Below are 21,164 nucleotides of genomic sequence, written 5' to 3' on the forward strand. Positions count from 1 at the left end.
TGATTTGTCCCCAGTAGCATGTTACATGAAGAAATAAAATAAAAGAGAAGTGTTTGCATTACTTTGGCTAAGAGTCCTTTACTGGTGCCAGGCTGACTGGGTAATATCGGACCTTATAATCTACCTGAGAATTCCACTATATTCCTAGATCTTGAATCTTCACTGTACTGACGTTTTCCACGTTCTTCTCATTTTTCCTTAGTTTTTATTTTGGTTCATAAATTAGAGATTTTTTTAATACCTGCTTTTTGGCTCTGTTTACTTTTTTAAAGCTGCTTCTCACATCTTGCTGTTCTAATAGAAAGCTTTGACCAATGAATGTCTAGAACTTCTGATGTGCATAATAGGTTTTCAAACAGTTGTAGCATGGCTTTGACTATTCCACTTGTGAGTGTGCTGCAATTCCATTTGAATAATTGAACAGGCAATGTGTTCTGTCTTCAATTACCAGACCGTTACTGAGCTCAAACATTTCTTAAGTGATGAACTGGAATAGTATTGGAAAACTTCCCATTTTTTTCTAAATGAATGAAGTTGTAATAATATTACAGAATATAAACAATCCAGCATTATTCAACCTGTTCTGAGTGCTTCCAGCAATTTGACACTTCTGCATGTGTACTCTCCACATATGAGGCTTCTTTAAGGCAAAGGTGTATGGCTTTGGAGTAACACCTAGCAAGATGCTGAAGCTAGTGGAATGTGGTAGCTGGTGAAAGGAACTTGGGGGGGGAAAATCTGCACATGGTTAGATAACCTTAAATTCAAGCAAGTTGAAATGATGGGAAGAGATGAAACTATTATAACAGCAAAGGTTGTACATGATTCGTGCCAAGATGAAGGTTGTATCAGATTAACTGAAAGGTTGTATCAGATCACCTGAAAGTGATGTTTGAGTTAATTGTACAAGCTGCTTAAAGCTGATCTTGATCAAACATAATAGTTTGTGTACAGTGTTTATTTTGGTGAGAATAATATTGGAAATTTAGGATTAAGTTTGACCCAGAGCTCAGTAATTAGCTGGACGGAAATTGTGCTCCCCCAGTACTTTGATTCTGTTCCATTCACTACCATCTCAACCTTTCCATTATCTACCAAAATACATGTGGATGTGGAAACTGCTGTTGTTTGAGTTCCTCAGACATATCATCCAAAACATAATCGTATTTTAAAAAGGAGTTGATCTTCCATATAGGATTAAGAACTCTGGTCCTGACTGGCAAGGCCAGGATAAAAACAAACATTTGTGATTATTCCCACTGTTGGATAATCTTCATTTGATTTGGTTTAAGCTCGCACCTTGAGAGTAATTACATAAAAGCAACAAAAAAGCTGGCATTTCCTGCAACACTTATTTCATGAATGAAAGAATGGCGTGTCAGCTGTTAACTATTTCCAACACACGTTTGTCCAATGTAGTTCTGGCACCACTGTTTTAATCCTATAATTGATATGCTCCAAAATCACAATCCCAGACACCTGTAAATTGTAAACTAGCACACATGATCTTTCTAAACAGTTACTGATTTATTGTGGGTGTTGCTGTCATTTACTTTATGTAATTGTCCTGAGAAGGTGGTTCTTGAATCACTGCAAACTCCATAATACTCTTAAATTGCATGATTTTGACACTTAACTGAAGGTGATGTCTCCAGGGTAAAATGGTAGTTGTGAAAGGGAGCTTGCAGACGATGGGCACATGTGTGTTGTTCACCTAGATTGCTGAAGTTACCTGTTTGAAAGGTGCTGACAAGTAAACCTTAGTGCATTCAGTGGATCTAGTTAATTTGCATTTGCTGTTAACAACGGGGTTCAGTTAAGGCTCAAGTGTTTGATGGCTCTGGGTCTGTACTCAAATTCAGAAGAATCATGATCTCACTGAAATCTATTGAATGTTGAAAGGCCTTGATAGAGTGGATGCGGAAAAGATTTTTGCTATGGTAGAATCTAAGACCAAAGGACACGGCCTCTGAATACAGGGATGTCCATTTAGAACAGATGAGGAATGTCTTTAGCCAGGTAGTGGTGAATCTATGGAATGTTTTGCTACAGGTGGCTGTTGAGCCCAAATCATTGGGTATATTTAAGGCAGAGGTTTATGAATTCTTCATTAGTCAAGACATGAAAGGGTACAGGGAGAAGGCTGGTGATTGGGGCTGAGGGAAATGGATCAGCCTTCATGAAATGGTGCAGCAGACCTGATGGCGTCAATAACTTTACTGGGTATTTTTTTTATAGGCCGCCTAATAATAACAGGGATATCGAGGAGCAGATAGGGAAACAGATCCTGGAAAGGTGTAATATTAACAGAGTTGTTGTGATTGGAGATTTTAATTTCCCAAATATTGATTGGCATTTCCCTAGAGTGAGGGGTTTAGATGGGGTGGAGTTTGTTAGGTGTGTTCAGTAAGGTTTCCTGACACAGTATGCAGATAAGCCTACAAGAGGAGAGGCTGTACTTGGTTTGGTATTGGGCAATTAACCTGGTCAGGTGTCAGATTTCTCAGTGGGAGAGCATTTTGGAGATAGTGATCATAATTCTATCTCCTTTACAATAGCATTGGAGAGAGATAGGAATAGACAAGTTAGAAAAGCTTTTAATTGGAGTAAGGGGAATTATGAGGCTATCAAGCAGGAAATTGGAGGCTTAAATTGGAAACGGATGTTCTCAGGGAAAAGTACAGAAGAAATGTGGCAAATATTCAGGGGATAATTGTGTAGAGCTCTGTATAGGTACGTTCCAATGAAACAGGGAAGTTATGGTAGGGTACTGGAACCATGGTGTACAAAGGCTGTAATAAATCAAGAAGAAAAGAAAAGCTTACAAAAGGTTCAGAGAGTTAGGTAATGTTAGATATTTAGAAGATTATAAGGCTAATAGGAAGGAGCTTAACGTAATTAAGAGAGCCAGAAGGGGCCATGAGAAAGCCTTGGCATGCAGAATTAAGGAAGATTCCAAGCCATTCTACAAGTATGTGAAGAGCAAGAGCATAAGACGTGAAGGAATAGGACCTATCAAGTGTGGCAGTGGGAAAGTGTGTATGGAACCAGAGGTACTTAATGAATACTTTGCTTCAGTATTCACTTTAGAAAAGGATCTTAGTGATTGTAGTGATGACTTGCAGCAGACTGGAAAAGCTTGAGCATGTAGATACTAAGAAAGAGGATGTGCTGGAGCTTTCTGAAAGCAGAAAGTTGGATAAGTCGCCAGGACCAGATGAGATGTACCCCAGGCTTCTGTGGGAGGTGAGGGAGGAGATTGCTGAGCCTCTGGGAATGATCTTTGCATCATCAATTGGGACGGGAGAGGTTCCGGAGCATTGGAGGGTTGTGGATGTTGTTCCTTTATTCAAGAAAGGGAGTAGAGATAGCCCAGGAAATTATAGACCAGTGAGTCTTACTTCAGTGTGTATAGCAGTGATGGTGCTGTATATAGCAGTGATGCATGCACCACTGCTATGCACCACTATGCATGCATACGGTGCATGGAGTTGTTGGAAAAGATCCTGAGAGGCAGGATTTATGAACATTTGGAGAGGTGTAATATGATTAGGAATAGTTAGCATGGCTTTGTAAAGGACAAGTCGTGCCTTATAAGCCTGATTGAATTTTTTGAGGATGTGACTATACACATTGAAGGAAGAGTAGTAGATGTAGTATATATGGATTTCAGCAAGGCATTTGATAAGGTACCCCATGCAAGGTTTATTGAGAAAGTAAGGAGGCATGGGATCCAAGGGGATATTACTTTGTGGATCCAGAACTGGCTTGCCCATGGAAGGCAAAGAGCAGATGTAGATAGGTCATATTCTGCATGGAGGCTGGTGACCAGTGGAGTGCCTCAGGGATCTGTTCTGAGACCCTTACTCTTCGTGATTATTTATAAATGACCTGGATGAGGAAGTGGAGGGATGGGTTAGTAAGTTTGCTTATGACACAAAAGTTGGAGGTGTTGAGGATAGTGTGGAGGGCTGTCACAGGTTACAACGGGACATTGATAGGATGCAGGACTGGGCTGATGGAGTGGTAGATGGAGTTCAACCCAGATAATGTGAAATGGTACATTTTGGTAGGTCAAATATGATGGCAGAATATAGCATTCACGGTAAGACTCTTGGCAGTGTGGAGGATCAGAGGGATCTTGGGGCCCGAGTCCATACAACGCTCAACGCTGCTGCGCAGGTTGACTCTGTGGCTAAGAAGATGTATGGTGCATTGGCCTTCATCAATCATGGAATTGAATTTAGGAGCCAAGAGGTAATGTTGCAGCTCTATAGGACCCTGGTCAGACCCCACTTGGAGTACTGTGCTCAGTTCTGGTTGCCTCACTTCTGGAAGGATGTGGAAGCCTTAGAAAGGGTGCAGAGGAGATTTACAAGGATGTCACCTGAATTGGGGAGTATACCTTATGAGAATAGGTTGAGTAAACTCGGCCTTTTTTCCTTGGAGCGACGGAGGATGAGAGATGACCTGATAGAGGTGTATAAGATGATGAGAGGCATTGATCGTGTGGATAGTCAGAGGCTTTTTCCTAGGGCTGAAATGGTTGCCACAAGAGGACACAGGTCTAAGGTCATGAGGAGTAGGTACAGAGGAGATGTCGGGGTAAGTTTCTTACACAGAGAGTGGTGAATGGATGTAATGGATTGCTGGCAATGGTGGTGGAGGTGGATACAATAGGGTCTTATAAGAGGCTTTCAGATAGGTACTTTTAGCTTAGTAAAATAGAGGGCTATAGGTAAGCCCAGTAATTTCTAAGGAAGTTGTGTTTGGCACAACTTCGTGGGCCGAAGGGCCTGTATTGTGCTGTAGCTTTTCTATGTTCTGTTGCACCCATAAATTGGCTTGTAACCTAGAAAGATATTGAGTTAGAAGATGTTACTGTGTTAGAGGCTGTCCAGTTTCTGACCTGTATTTGCAGCAATACCTTCTAATGTTCTTGTCCAGTTAAGTTCTGGGCCTCGGGACTGTAGAGAGGAAAGACTATTGATCAGTGAAAATTGCAGAAGTTTAGGTCCCAAAGACTTGTGATTGCATAATTAGTTGTGAAAACACGTCTTTTGTCTAAGTTGGGTATCCAGCTGCTGGTATGGATATTGGGGATTTTTGCTTGACTAGATGTCGAAGTACAAGAAGGTTTTTAGAAGATAATGGCTCTATCTGAACTGCAGTTGATACCAGATTTGCCAGTCTGTAATTGCTTAGCTTAGTCTTGCTGATCTTGCAAGAAGTAAGATTTCTTCTCTGCCCCCCTTAGCAGCCTGGGATAGATTCCAACAAGCCCGAAAGATTTAGCCACCTTTAATTCAACCAAGATGTACCTCATTGCCTTCTCCAACCACAATGTCCATCTCTACTAAGATTACTTCTGATCTGTATTAATTGAAACATCCCTTGTATCTTCTGATTCCAAACACATCTTGTCCCTACTCTTCACTGATTATCCTCTTGCCTTTAGGATATAAATATTTTTCTTCAATTTTCCCCATTTGACACTCTGTCCCTCAGGTCCTTAGTTCTTTAAGTATACTTTGTATATTTTCATAATTTTGAAGAGGTTCTCCAGTTTCAGCTTTCGATAGCTGACAAGCTTAAACCTTATTCCAATAATGCTCTTTGGAGAGAAAATTTTACCTTGGCCAAAAGGTGTCTCTGAGCTGACCAACTTGACTTAGTTAGGGCCATTTGAGGAATGACATTAAATGTCATTATTGCCAACAATGCATCCTAGGAATGAATAAATCAAGACAATTTCCAGCCCAGCCACCCAGGGCCTCACCAATGAGAGGGTGAAATGAAGAAAACAAGTTCAAATTGATGGTCATATGTACAACCAAACAAAACAATGTTCCTTTGGACCGCAGGACACCCACACAGCACATAAGTTTAAAATATAATTCAAATGCTGGGAGTGAAGTGCAGCAAAAGTAAGTTGCTGGATGTCTGAGTGATGCCACCTTAGTGGTGGCAGGATATTTATTCATTAGTCTTAGCCTGATGGAGGAAACTCCCAGTCTGGCAGTCCTAGTCCTGATGCTTCTGTACCTCTTCCAGAGGGTACTGAGTCCAGAGATTGTTGGATGGGTGGTAGGGATGAATCCTCAATGCTTTGGGGCCCTTTGTCAGCAACACTACTGGTAAATGTCGCAAATGGGGGGTGAAAGAGACTCTGATCCTCTTTGAGGCAGAGTGGTGGTCACTATGGAAAAGGTAGCAAGGCAAAGGTTAATTAATCTCCAACCAAGGGTAGATTGCAGACATCCCAAGCAAGAAATGTCTTTAAAGAACATAGCTTCTATTTGCCCAGCAGGGGAGTTGGAACTAAAGGAATATTTCAATGGAGCTTCAGTTAAGCCATTCTTTGTTAATGTGGGTGACCTTGACTCTCACTACCTGATGCTTCATTGTCCTGTCCAATTTTGCCTCCGTCCTAGATCAACAAGTTGAAAAAGCTGTCATTTAACTAAAATGAGTCTTTTAGAGCAGTGAGTGTTGCTTTTGAGGTTCCAAATCTTCAAAGGGAGAAACTTCTGTTTCTCAAGTTATTGATAATTGCAGTTTTAGGATTTAAAAACAAGGGAACTGTTGTCAAAAGCTCGGTTCCTCCTCCTGTCCAATAATTGTGTACAAATTATATTTTCAACTACATTGAAGCTGCTTATTCAATTGTAAGTACCTCTAACAGCACCAAATAACTTCTGTACTTCTTGTACATTTTGGCCTTTCTGTATCTGATTTATCTTTTGAATTCAAACTGCAATTTTCCTGATTCTGATTGAGCCTTATGGATTTAATCTGATAATAACATGCAGTTGCTTGATCTTTTCAAGGATTTTAGGCTCCCTGGTCCCCATCATATTTTTACTATGTATGTCTAGTCCATATACACCTCTATCCCCAACCAGGAAGGCCTCAAAGCTTAGTTTTTTTTTCTGGACATCAGACCCGACCTGTTCCCCTCCACCATTCACCTCTGCCTAGTGGAAATTATCCTTCTAAATAATTTCTCCTTTGGGTCCTCCCACTTCCTTGAAATAAAAGGGATAGCCAATGGCACTTGTGTCCTAGCTATGCTGTCTGTTGACTACATGGAACAGTCTGTGTTGCAAGCCTAGACTTGTGACTGTCCTGTACTTTTCCTATGCTGCATCAACGACTGCATTTGTGCTGCTTTCTGCACCAGTGCTGAACTTGTCGATTTCATCCACTTAGCACCCAACTTCTATCCGGCCCTCAAATTCACCTAGTCAATCTTCGACATTTCCGTTCCCTTTCTCTACAGTGACAGGTTATCCACCGATGTCTATTATAAACCAACAAATTCTTACAGCTGCTTGGACCATACCTCTACCCACCCTGCTACTTTTAAAAACGCCATCCCCCTTCTCTCAATTCCTCCATCTCCTGCACATCTGCTTTCAGGATGTGGCTTTTCATTCTAAAATGAAGGTTCTGTCCCCTTTCAAAAAATAAATGCATCCCTTCCTCCATCAACGCTCACCTCAACTGCATCTCTTCCGTTTCACGCACATCAGCTCTAACCCCATCCTCATGCTGCACTACCAGAGGTAGTATGTGGTATGTGGTACTCACATACCACCCCACCAGTCTCCACGCCCAGCACATAATTCCCTGAAACCACCCCCACCTCCAACTGGATCCCACCACTAAAAACATCTCCTCCCAACCCCCCCCCCCCCCACTCCCACTTTCTGCTTTCTGCGGGGATCGCTCCCTGTGCAACTCCCTTGTCCCCTTGTCCATTTGTCCCTCCCCACTGATCTCCCTCCTGGCACTTAGCCTTGCAAGCAGAACAAGTGAGCAAGTGCTTCACCTGCCCCTACACCACCCCCCTCACTACCATTCAGAGCCCTAAACAATACTTCCAGGTGAGGTGGCACTTCACCTCTGAGACTGTGTGGGTCATATACTGTGTTTGGTGCTCCTGGAGTGGCCTCTTGTATATCGGTGAGACCTGATATAGATTGGGAGACCTCTGCTCCATCTGCCACAACAATTGGGATCTCCCAGTGGCCACCTGTTTTAATTCCACTTCCCATTCCCATTCCAATATGTCCATCCATGGCCTCCTCCACTGTCAGGATAAGGCCAGACTTGGGTTGAAAGAACAACTCCTTGTATTCATTTGGGTAGCCTCCAACCTGATGGCATGGACATAGATTTCTCAAACTTCCAGTAATGCCTCTACCCCCTCCTTCACCGTTTCCCATTGCACCTCTCATGTTATCTCCTTACCTGCACATCACCTCCCTCTGGTGCTCTTCATTCCTCCCCCCTCCCCCCCACTTCTTCCATGGACTTCTGTCTCTTTCACCAATGAACTTCCTAGCTCTTTGCATCATCCCTCCCCCTCCAAGTTTCACCGGTTGCCTGGTGTTTCTCTCCCTTCCCCCCCCACCTTTCAAATCTACTTCTCAGCTTTCTTTTTTCTCCAGTCCTGCCAAAGGATTTCAGGCCAAAATGTGACTGTACTTTTATCCATAGATGCTGGCTGGCCTGCTGAGTTCCTCCAGCATTTTGTGTGTGGCTTGGATTTTCAGTGTCTGTAGACTTTCTCTAGCTTGTGACATGCAGTTGCTTGTCCATTTCATAATTTTTGCCTTTCACCTGCCACTTTAGCAAAAAATCTTTCTTTCAGCCAAGCAGCTGAAGCAAAGTCAATGGAAAATGTGCAGAAGTACAAGCTCATTGTAGAGAAAGAAGTCTCTGACTGAATTGCAGAGGGTTTTCATATCCTTCTCAAGCCCAATTTGTACACTTCCAGTCCCTTAAATGCTTCTGACTCAAATTTAACTAAAAATATGCTTGGAAAATAGCAAAAGTTTGATTTTTTTAAATTAAGGAAATATGGGACTCTAAGCTGTTACCTTGAAATCTGCAAAAAAAATCAGCTTTTAACATTGCTTTTTATCAAAAGGAATTGCAATTATGAAAGTATACTGTACATGTTAATGGTTGTTAATTACATTTGAAATACAAGAGTATCAATCATTTGGAACAGTGCACATGTGAATTACCTTGGATTTTTTCGGTTTGGTTGGAGGAAAGGTGAGGCATTGGCCAGTGGGGCGTGCAGTGTATCAAATAAGGGCCTGGCTTACAGTCAATAACTTGTAGACTTGCTACCCAGAGAAGTGAATCCACTGTATGACCCCATCCTCATCTATATCTGCCCCCTTCTGTCACTGGCCTACCAGGCTTCTCTAAAGAATTACTTCTGTTGCTTCCCAACACCCACAAGCCTGCTCCCTGCACCTGAGGGCTAGATTTCTGGTTGGGAGGTGTTGGAGCTGGAGTTGGCTCTGAGGCAATGGAGTTGCAGTAAAGGTCTGTGCAGAACACTAATCTGAATAATATTGTTTATGGTTAAAGTATAAAACTTGATATAATTGCAGGCAAGTCATCTTGGCATGCGTAGATTTTTATATGCCTGCCCTTAAACTTCTTCTAACTTTTTCTTTGTTTTAGGTGTGTTAACCACAAGGACTATCCTTTTTGAGGTTACAAACTAACGGCTTCAAATGGAACAAGCTATCTGAAAAGTTATGGCTCTCCTATCTGTAGATTTGAACAGCAGAATTAATGTGATATTTTGAAGAACAGGTTTTTTAACTGCATGGTGATGTGGTTTAGCAGTGTAACTTACTGATTGTATCAATGATGTGAATAAACATTTCACTCTTGCTGAGATGCTTCCATTTTCTTACTGTGCAAATCCAGAATCAGTTTTCTGTTCCTGGCTCCAGTTTAGAAAATTTGCCTTTACCTAATTACTAACAGTCAGATTGCAGGAAAAATATTTTCACAGGATTTATGAAAACCATTTACAGTAGACAAATTTATAATTCTGAAGTCCAAATCTTCAGTATCATCTCGCAATATGATAGTTCTGTTTAGTGTTACATTTTAAAGGTTGTAATAATCCCAGAATAACTTAATGTAACTGCTTATTGGGTTTCATCCATCAGAGAGCTTGAAACAGCCAAGTTGTTTACCGAAAGGAATATAACAGAGTGACGTATGAGCACTACCTTTGAATGTGTGCAACTTAGCAATTGAAAGTATCAAAAATTCCAGTAATAGATTATGCTTTTTGTCCATTGACAGTTTTCACTCAAAACATTTGTTAGGAGTTTCTCACATTCCATAAATTCAGGAAATTCTGTACATGAGTTCTGTAACAAGCTAACATTATGCTGATACACTACCACACTGATAATCCAGAGGCCTGTCCTGATATTAGTAAATAAAACTGCACCAAACTGAAATTGAATAAAGCAAAGAAACATCATGATATTACTGCAGATTGTAACCACTGGATTTTCCAAAGGGGTGTAGAATTTGAATTCTAATTTCTGACGACCTTCCACAGGGTTGGCTGATGTCTGAACAATGTAGATGACAGTTAATAACCTGTGAAGTGGTCCCTCTGAAAGCTGGAAAGACAAAGCCACAGTCAGCACAGTCAGCTTCGTATGCACCTGTCCTACATGAGGGAGCAAGTTTAATGTGGAGAAGTAACTGGGTACAATCACTAGAAGGCTGTCTCATGAACAAAGTAACAATTCCAGGCCAAACGCTAATTCAATGAAGGATGCTCAACTGTTGTGGCCAGGCTTGAACGCCGTCACCTCTTAAAGTAAAATGAAGTGACATAGGTGACAATAGGGCTTGGCTTCTGTATTGGGACTGCTTTTTTTATATTGTGTCTCAATAACTTAGTAATGGAATTCATGGCTTTGTCCTCAAGTTTGTGGACAATACAAGGATGGGTGGAGGGGCAGGTAGATTTGAGAAAGTAGAGAAAAGAGAATAGGCAAAAAAGTGGCAGGGGGAATAGAGTTGGAAAGTATATGGTCATGCACTGTGGTAGAAGAAATAAAAGGGTTAACTATTCTCTAAATGGAGAGAGAGTTCAAAAACCTGAGGTGCAAAGGGGCTTGGGTGTCTTCACACAGGATTCCCTGAAGGTTGAATTGCAGGTTAATTCCATAGAACCATAGAACATTACAGCACAGAAACAGGCCTTTTGGCCCTTCTTGGCTGTGCCAAACCATTTTTCTGCCTAGTCCCACTGACCTGCACATGGGCCATATCCCTCCAAACCCCTCTCATCCATATACCTGTGCAAGTTTTTCTTTAATGTCAAAAGCATTCACCACTTCATCAGGCAGCTCATTCCACACTCCCACCACTCTCTGCATGAAGATGCCCCCCCCCCATGTTCCCTTTAAACTCTTCCCACCCTTAACCCATGTCCTCTGGTTTTTTTTTCTCCCCTGGCCTCAGTGGAAAAAGCCTGCTTGCATTCACTCTATCTATACACATCATAATTTTATACACCTCTATCAAATCACCCCTCATTCTCCTACGCTCCAGGGAATAAAGTCCTAACCTATTCAACTTTTCTCTGTAACTCAGTTTCTCAAATCCTGGCAACGTCCTTGTAAACCTTCTCTGCACTCTTTCAACCTTATTAATATCCTTCCTGTAATTAGGTGACCAAAAGTACACACAATACTCCAAATTTGGTCTCACCAATGTCTTATGCAACCTCACCATTACATTCCAACTCTTATACTCAATACTTTGATTTATAAAGGCCAATGTACCAAAAGCTCTCTTTACGACCCTATCTACTTGTGATGCTACTTTTAGGGAATTATGTATCTGTACTCCCGGATCCCTCTGTTCTACTGCACTCCTCAGTGTCCTACCATTTATCTTGTATGTTCTACCTTGGTTAGACCTTCCGATGTGCAATACCTCACACTTGTCCGCATTAAACTCCACCTGCCATTTTTCAGCCCATTCCTCCAACCGGTCCAAATCCCTCTGCAAGCTTTGAAAACCTTCCTCACTGTCCGCTACACCGCCAATCTTTGTATCATCAGCAAATTTGCTGATCCAATTTGCCACATTATCATCCAGATCATTGATATAGATGACAAATAACAATGGACCCAGCACTGATCCCTATGGCACACCACTAGTCACAGGCCTCCACTCAGAGAAGCAATCCTCCACTACCATTCTCTGGCTTCTTCCATTGAGCCAATGTCTAATCCAATTTGCTATCTCTCCATGTATACCTAGTGACTGAATCTTCCTAACCAACCTCCCATGCGGGACCTTGTCAAAGGCCTTACTGAAGTCCATGTATACAACATTCACTGCCTTCCCTTCATCCCCTTTCCTGGTAACTTCCTCGAAAAACTAATAGATTGGTTAAACATGTCCTACCACGCACAAAGCCATGCTGACTTTTTCTAATAAGTCCCTGTCTATCCAAATACTTGTAGATCCTATCTCTTAGTTTTCCTTCCAATAATTTACCTACTACAGATGTTGAATTTACTGGCCTATAATTTCCTGGCTTACTTTTTGAGCTTTTTTTAAACAACAGAACTACATGAGCTATCCTCCAATCCTCCGGCACCTGACCCGTGGATATTGACATTTAAATATTTCTGCCAGGGCCCTGCAATTTCAACACTAGTCTTTTTCAAGGTCCGAGGGAATACCCTGTCAGGTCCTAGGGATTTATCTACTCTGCCTCAAGACAGCAAGCACCTCCTCCTCTTTAAGCTATATAAGTTCCATGACCTCCCTACTTGTTTGCCTTGTTTCCATAGACTCCATTCCAGTTTCCTTAGTAAATACAGATGCAAAAAAACCCATTTAATACCTCTCCCATTTCTTTTGGTTCCATACATAGCCGACCACTCTGATCTTCAAGAGGACCAATTTTATCCCTTACTATCCTTTTGCTCTTAACATACCTGTAGAAGCTCTTAGAATTATCCTTCACCCTGACTGCCAAAGCAACCTCATGTCTTCTTTTAGCCCTCCTGATTTCTTAAGTAATTTCTTACTCTTTTTATACTTCTCAAGCATCTTATTTCCTCCCTGTTGCCTATGTGTATTATACATCTCTCTCCTCTTTATCAGAGTTTCGAGAACCAAGGTTCCTTATTCATTTTGCCTTTAACCCTGACAGGAACATACAAACTCTGCACTCTCAAAATTTCTCCTTTGAAGGCCTCCCACTTACAAATCACATCCTTGCCAGAGAACAACCTGTCCCAATCTATGCTTTTTAGATCCTTTCTCATTTCTTCAAATTTGGCTTTTTTCCAGTTTAGAACTTCAACCCGAGGACCAGATCTATCTTTATCCGTGATCAAGTTGAAACTAATGATGTTATCACTGGAACCAAAGTGTTCCCCTACATGCACTTCCGTCACCTGCCCTAACTCATTTCCTAATAGGAGATCTAATATTGCATCCTCCCTAGTTGGTACATTCATATATTGATTTAGAAAACTTTCCTGAACTCATTTCACAAACTCTAACCCATCTAGACCTTTAACAGTATGGGAGTCCCAATCAATGTGTGGAAAATTAAAATCCCCTACTATTACAATTTTCTGCCTGCTGCAGTTGTCTGTTATCTCTCTGCAGATTTGCTCCTCCAATTCTCGCTGACTATTAGATGGTCTATAATACAACCCTATTAACGTGGTCCTACCTTTCCTGTTTCTCAGCTCCACCCATTTGGCCTTGGTAGACAAGCCCTCTAATCTGTCCTGCCGAAGTACTGCTGTAATATTTTCCCTGACTAGCAAAGTCACCCCCCCCCCCCACCCTTCATCCCTCTGCCTCTATCATGTCTGAAACATTGGAACCCTGGAACATTGAGATGCCAGTCCAGCCCTATGTTCATCTGCCAGAGCATCCTACTCTTACCCACACTGGCACGTGGCACAGGCAGCAATCTGAAGATTACTGCCCTCCAGGTATCCGTTTTTCAACTTCCTACCAAACTCTCTGTACTCACTCTTCAGGACCTCCTGACTCTTTCTACCTATGTCATTGGTACCGATGTGTACCACGACATCTGGCTGATCACCCTCCCATTTCAGAATGCTGTGCATGCAATCAGAGACATCCCTGACCCTGGCATCCGGGAGGCAACAAACCATCCTGGAGTCTCTGTCATGACCCCAGAATCTCCTGTCTGTACCCCTGACTATGGAGTCCCCTACCACTACTGCTCTCCTCTTCTTCCACCCTCCCTTCTGCACTGCAGAACCAGACTCAGTGCCAGAGATCCGGCTGCCTCAGCTTGTCCCAGGTAAGCCATCCCCCCCAACAGTATCCAAATTGGTATACCTGTTCTGGAGGGGAATGGCCACAGGGGAACCCTGCACCACCTGCCCTTTTCCCTTCCCTTGCCTGAAGGTAACCCAGTTACCTGTGCCCTGTTCCTTAGGTGTACCTATCTCCCGGAAGCTACTATCTATAAACTGCTTAGTCTCCCGAATGATCCGAAGGTCATCCAGCTCCTGCTCCAGTTCCATAACCCGGTCTGTTAAGAGCCGCAGCTGGATGCACTTCTTGCAGGTATTGTTGTCAGGGCCACCGGAGGTCTCCCTGACTTCCCACATCCTGCAAGAGGAACATTCCAACATCCTGCCTGGCATATTCTCTAGCCTGAACAAAAAAAAAGAAAAACAGAAACTTACTGGTACCTACCCTCGCCTCCGCCTGTTTCTCACTGAAGCCTGATTGAGCCAAAGCCGTCCCACTCGACGATGGCTGCTGTATATGGCGGTCTTTCTTTTAAACCTTGGCGTGCTACATCACGAGCCTGCGCAGTCTAGCCCCTTTTCCCCGATCAGTTAAAGAAAAATGACCTTCTCTCCGCGATGCTTCAGTCTTCCACTCTCAGCCTCTCGCTTCAATTCAGCAGTGAGAACGGCAAATATGTTAGGATTCATTTTGAGGACTAGAATATAAAAGCAAGGGTGTAATTTTGAGACTTCACAAGAGGCCTCACAAGTGCAATACTGAGTATTGAGCGGTTTTGGGCCTTTATCTAAGAAAGGATGTGCTAATATTGGAGAGGGTTCCAGGGAGGTTAATAAAAATTATTCTGGGATTGAAAAGTTTGTGATACGAGGAGCATTTGATGACTCTGGCCTGTACTCACTGGAATTCAGAAGAATGATGGATTACATCATTCAAACCTATTGCGTGTTGAAAGACCTGGATGTGGAAAGGATGTTTTCTGTGGTGGGGATGTCTTAAGTCCACAGGATTCAGCCTCAAACTAGGGATGTATCCTTTTAGAATGGAGATGAGGAATTTCTTTAACCAGAGAGTGGTGCACCTGGAATTTGTTGCCACAGGTGACTGTGGAGGCCAAGTCATTGGGTAGATTTAAGGCAGAGGTTGATAGATACTTGAATAGTCAGGGCATGAAAGAATACAGAGAGAACATAGGATATGGGGGCTGAAGGAAGGTGGATTACTCATGATGAAATGCTGGAGCAGACTTGATGGGCCAAATAACTTAATTCTGCACTGATATCTTACGGTCTTATGTCTAGTGGAGTGGTGTCACAGCAACAACCTGGCACTCAGTGTCAGTAAGACGAAAGAGCTGATTATGGACTTCAGGAAGGGTAAGACAAAGGAACACATACCAATCCTGATAGAGGGATCAGAAGTGGAGAGAGTGAGCAGTTTCAAGTTCCTGGGTGTCAAGATCTCTGAGGATCTAACCTGGTCCCAACATATCGATGCAGTTGTAAAGAAGGCAAGACAGCGACTATACTTCATTAGGAGTTTGAAGAGATTTGGTACGTCAACAAATACACTCAGAAACTTCTATAGGTGTACCATCGAGAGCATTCTGACAGGCTGCATCACTGTCTGGTATTGGGGGGCTAGGGAGCTACTGCAAATGTCTAAAAGTAGCTGCAGAGGGTTGTAAATCTAGTCGGCTCTATCTTGGGTACTAGCCTACAAAATACCCAGGACATCTTTAGGGAGCGGTGTCTCAGAAAGGCAGTGTCCATTATTAAGGACCTCCAGCACCCAGGGCATGCCCTTTTCTCACTGTTACCATCAGGTAGGAGGTACAGAAGCCTGAAGGCACACACTCAGCAATTCAAGAACAGCTTCTTCCCCTCTGCCATCCGATTCCTAAATGGAGATTGAACCCCTGAACACTATCTCACTTTTTAAAATATATATTATTTCTGGATTTTGCACAATTTTAATCTATTCAATATATGTATACTGTTATTTATTTATTTTCCTCTTCTATATTATGTATTGCATTGAACTGCAGCTGCTAAGTTAACAAATTTCACGACACATGCCAGTGATAATAAACCTGATTCTGATTCTGCTTTGTGATGGCTGCAATTACCAGCCGCACCATCAGCCAGACATATTAAAGTGTCCTGTAGCCGACCATCCTCCTGATAATCTGGTAAACAACTGAGCTGTTGCATTACAGATGGGGCTGGGTAATTGGCTTGTGCCATTCTGCTGCAGCCAGAGGGGTGTCCTCTGCAGCTGCTTCATTTATGCTGTATCTTTTTAAGGAGAAGAATGTTTCTCCCCTGCAATTTACTATGGACTGGCCAGCATCAAATGTAAACCCGCAGTCAGGAGATGAGTGGTACCTCTTGGTTTGAGGAGTATCTTACTATGTTGTTGTAACAACCAAGTTCTGTTTAGCTGGTTCAAGTTTGGACTCTAGAACAGTTCTGTTGAGTTTGTAAACTTTTTGGGTAATAGAACCCCTATTTTTTTCACCTTTACCTGTTCTCCTGGGTTTTTGCTCACCCTGGTCCTTCACAGATGGTGGCAGTGGTAGGACCAGCAGTAGGAGGTGCAGGAAAGGTGTTCTGATTTTCTTTCTCAACATGAAGAAGGTAGTAAGAGGAGGGGAAGTGCTGGCCGATTGGGAGCAGCTGGAGTTGGGGGAGCAGTCTGAATCTGGAGTGGAAGGTGGGGCTAGGTCCTCAGAAATAGAGGAGCCTCGGGAGCCCACGATTATCGACCTGGCCAATATTCTTCACACGTACATGGGGCAGCAGCAGGAATGAGATGACCAATTGACTGAAGAAACAGCACGCCGAGAGCAGTGATTTAAAGTGCTGCAGCACCAGTTCAATCTGCTTCAGTTAGAGGTGCAGGCCTGCACCCCTCCAATGTTTGATCAACCACCTGGTAAGACAGATACTGTGGGGGCAGATGTTGTGGGTTCAGGTGCAGGCCCCCCTCCTGCCCGGGTAAACTTCGGGGTCTCCCATGAGGATGGTTCTACAGCGGTACACTTGAGATCTACTCAGGAGCCAAAGCTTCAGTAGCTGACTGATCCTGATGATACTGAACATTTTCTTGTCACTTTTGAGAGAATAGCAACAGCATGCAGATGGCCAATTGAAGATGGGGCTTTTAGGCTCATTCCATTATTGACAGGCAAAGCTAGGAGTGCCTATGTTCCTATGGACATTGATCATGGTCTAGACTATGAGGAAATTAAAAGTGCTATTTTAAAAAAATATGATATAAATCCAGAAACCTACAGACAGAGATTTCGTAGCCTTGAGGTTGAACCCGATGAAGGCCCAAAAGAACTATATGACAGGTTAAAGGAGCTTTATGGGAAGTGGGTTCACCCGAAGGAGAAGACGGTGAATGAAAATGGAGAAATTATTGTCCTGGAACAATATCTGAGAATGCTTCCCCCTGAGCTATGGGTCTGGATTAAGGAGCACAACCCTGCAACGGCTGGAGAAGCAGCTGGCCTAGCTGATGTGTTTGTTGCTGCCAGACAGAAGAGGCAGCCATGGAGCTTCACTGCCTGGAAGTTGCCAGGGTGACTTGGATAGGTTAGGTGAGAGGGCAAATTCATGGCAGATGCAATTTAATGTGGACAAATGTGTGGTCATCCACTTTGGTTGCAAGAACAGGAAAACAGATTATTATCTTAACCGTGGCCGATTAGGAAAAGGGGAGATGCAACGAGACCTGGGTATCATTGTACACCAGTCATTGAAGGTGGGCATGCAGGTACAGCAGGCGGTGAAAAAGGCAAATGGTATGTTGGCATTCATAGCAAAAGGATTTGTGTACAGGAGCAGGGAGGTTCCACTGCAGTTGTACAAGGCCTTGGTGAGACCGTACCTAGAATATTGTGTGCAGTTTTGGTCCCCTAATCTGAGGAAAGACATTCTTGCCATAGAGGGAGTACAGAGAAGATTCACTAGATTGATTCCTGGTATGGCAGGACTTTCATATGAAGAAAGACTGGATCGACTAGGCCGGGGGTCGGCAACCTGCGGCTCCCGAGCCATTTGTGGCTCTTTCACCTCTGTGCTGCGGCTCCCTGTGGCTTTGGGAAATAATTGGTCAGTATTTAATTAAAATGTATTTTATGTTAGTTTGTTAGCTTTTGAAATGTAATTCTAAATTTGAAGATTATGGTGATCTTGTACAATCTAAGTGTGGCGACACATTTCCTGGCACATCCGAAACGGCTCACAATTAGCCAGCATTCCGGCTAAGGGAGATAGCCTACGGGGGTTTGTGAGTACGCGTCTTTTGCAGCATCTGCGTCCATGGGGGCTGGGTTGAGGGAGGCTTAAAAGCAAGGCTGTTTAGTTCGAATAAAGCTATCTTTGACTGCAGTTTACTGACACCGCTACAACGTGTTTTTATCGCTGGCTGTCCAGACGGAAGGTGCTGAAACGCTTTGTCGCGTGTCTGGAAGAAGTGAAAACTTTCCTGGGCAGCAAAGGGCTCACCTTTCCTGAGCTGGAACAGCCAGAGTGGCTGGAAAAGCTACACTTCGTGGTAGACATGACAGCGCACCTGAACACGCTGAACACAGCTCTTCAGGGGAAAGGACGCACAGCCCTGCACGTGTTGGAGGATATTTTGGCATTCGAGCGCAAGTTGACAGTGCTTGCCAGAGATTTACAGAAAGGCACTTTGTCTCACTTCCCCAATTTGAGAGAGTTCAAACAAGGTCACGACATGATAAATTCGGAGTATTTACATTCTGCAATCATCGCAATGCAAACATCGTTTGGGAAACGCTTCTGTGAGTTCAGAGAGGAAAAAAACACATTATCCTTCCCGGTCACTCCCTTAAGCATCGATCCTTCCCTACTGAATACGACTGCATTGGCAGGTGTGAGTCAACCTGATCTTGAGATGGAACTGGCCGACATAGCCGACAAAGACATATGGGTGTCCAAGTTTAGACGCTTGACAGCAGACCTTGAAGATGTTGCCCGTCAGAAGGCCGTTCTTGCTCAGAAACACAAATGGAGTGATATTGAAAACCTTCCAAAACCGGACAAACTTGTGTTCGAAACATGGAATGCTATGCCCGACATTTATGTAAACATTAAAAAGTATGCGCTTTGAGTCCTGTCGATCTTTGGATCCACATATGTAAGTGAGCAGGTGTTCTCCAACATGAACTTTATTAAAAACAAACATCGCGCACGCCTCACAGATGACAGCTTGCGATCCTGTGTAAAGATGAAGGTGACGTCATACAGCCCTGATGTGCAGACGCTGTGCGCTGAGGTCCAGGAGCAGAAATCCCATTAACCAAGTATGATAAATATTTTAATTGCCTATTATTTTATGTATATTCATATTTTTTCATTGTTCAGTGAAATAGTCCTTTTATTTTTCAGGCTGACAGCTGGCTGACGTTATTTTTGGTTTGCTGCTGGCGGAAAATTTAAGTTCGGCGTTTTTCATAAATACAAGAAGGACTCAAATAGACATTGAGTATTTTACTTAAAAGTAACTTTCAACCCAACGTCTTTTTTTCGGAGTTCAAAATGTTTTTGTTGCATGCAGAAATGTAATTTCATTTTCTCTGCAGGAGTTCATCAATTTCATAAATGCAACACATTATAGTTTGTTTATACATAGCATAAAGGCAAAAAAAACGTTGAATGCAGTGTTATTTCATTTTAAATGTCAGACGGGTTTTGCGGCTCCCAGTGTTTTCTTTTCTGTGGGAAACGGGTCCAAGTGGCTCTTTCAGTGGTAAAGGTTGCTGACCCCTGGACTAGGCTTAATCTTCTAAATTCCAGTGAGTATGAGGGAATACTCATACCCTCGTATGAGTATTCATACGAGGGGTCACAGTTTAAGGATAAAGGGGAAGCCTTTTAGGACCGAGATGAGGAAAAACTTCTTCACACAGAGAGTGGTGAATCTGTGGAATTCTCTGCCACAGGAAACAGTTGAGTCCAGTTCATTGGCTATATTTAAGAGGAAGTTAGATATGGCCCTTGTGGTTAAAGGGATCGGGGGTATGGAGAGAAAGCAGGTCCAGGGTTCTGAGTTGGATGATCAGCCATGATCATACTGAATGGCGGTGCAGGCTCGAAGGGCCAAATGGCCTACTCCTGCACCTATTTTCTATGTTTCTATGTTTCTAAATTAACTAAGGATCACAAAGGGCCAGGTGTCTCCTGGTCCATACAAAGGGTGAATTCAGGGGGGTAGGGCTCCTGTAAAGGAGAAATCTACAGAGGTTAACTCATTTTCTAGATCTTCCAAGAGACTTATTTGTTACATGTGTGGTGAAGAGGGGCACACTAAATTTGATTGCCCCAAGAATTCTGTGAAACTAACCCAGATGCACTATGCGCCCAGAGATGACCTGAAGTCAAAGAGGGAGTCATGACAATCACAGAGAGAGAGATCATGGTGGAGGTGAATGGCTGTGGGCTAAAGGTGCTTATTGACAGCGGCAGTGACCAGACCCTTGTTCACAGACAGTTCATTCCTCCTCATAGTGTGTATATGACTGAGACTGTGAACATGGAGATGAAAAACCTTATCCCACAGCAGATGTTCATATCAAAGTGCAAGGCCAGAGTTATCTCCTGAACGTAGGGATTGCTGATCATCTCCCCTTTCCAATGGTGCTAGGTCGGGATTTGCCAGTTCCTCTTGATCTTTTGCATCCAATGTTGTAATGTTGCCCTTACATGAGCAAAAGCCAAGGACATCAAACAATCTACCCCACCTCTCAGTGAACTTCCTTTTTATAATGTTGAAATTGAACCTAAGGCTGGAAGGGATTGTAAAACTCGTAGCCAGAGAAGACAGGAAAAGTTTCAAAATACTGAAGTGAATCCATCCATTGAACCACACCCACCCCAGCTTTTGAGGTTTCAAATACCAACTGACATCGAGGCAATGTAGCACAATGATGTTATTCTAACTCCTTATTTTAAACAGGTCAGACACTTTAAGGAAGGGGAAAAAGTTGAACTGATGAATGGAAATGGATATTTTAT

The 21,164-nt window shown here is 42.9% G+C and overlaps 1 protein-coding gene and 1 long non-coding RNA gene across 4 annotated transcripts in view; both read left to right on the plus strand.

Moving 5' to 3' along the window:
• The window catches only part of LOC132398385 (aldo-keto reductase family 1 member B1-like), a 39,619-nt gene extending 29,913 nt beyond the window's left edge, over positions 1 to 9,706 (plus strand). For all 3 annotated transcript variants that reach the window (XM_059977731.1, XM_059977734.1, XM_059977732.1), the window contains one exon: positions 9,490 to 9,706. In XM_059977731.1, the coding sequence (XP_059833714.1) occupies positions 9,490 to 9,520 (31 nt within the window). In that variant the 3' untranslated portion in view covers positions 9,521 to 9,706. The remainder of the gene's footprint in view (positions 1 to 9,489) is intronic.
• A 9,007-nt stretch (positions 9,707 to 18,713) lies between these two features.
• LOC132397798 (uncharacterized) lies at positions 18,714 to 19,806 on the plus strand. The gene is made up of 2 exons (XR_009513453.1): positions 18,714 to 19,453; positions 19,539 to 19,806. It is a non-coding gene; the product is annotated as an uncharacterized LOC132397798 (long non-coding RNA).
• The last annotated feature ends 1,358 nt before the right edge of the window (positions 19,807 to 21,164 follow it).

This window comes from Hypanus sabinus, chromosome 8, assembly GCF_030144855.1.
Source record: "Hypanus sabinus isolate sHypSab1 chromosome 8, sHypSab1.hap1, whole genome shotgun sequence".
Classification (NCBI taxonomy): domain Eukaryota; kingdom Metazoa; phylum Chordata; class Chondrichthyes; order Myliobatiformes; family Dasyatidae; genus Hypanus; species Hypanus sabinus.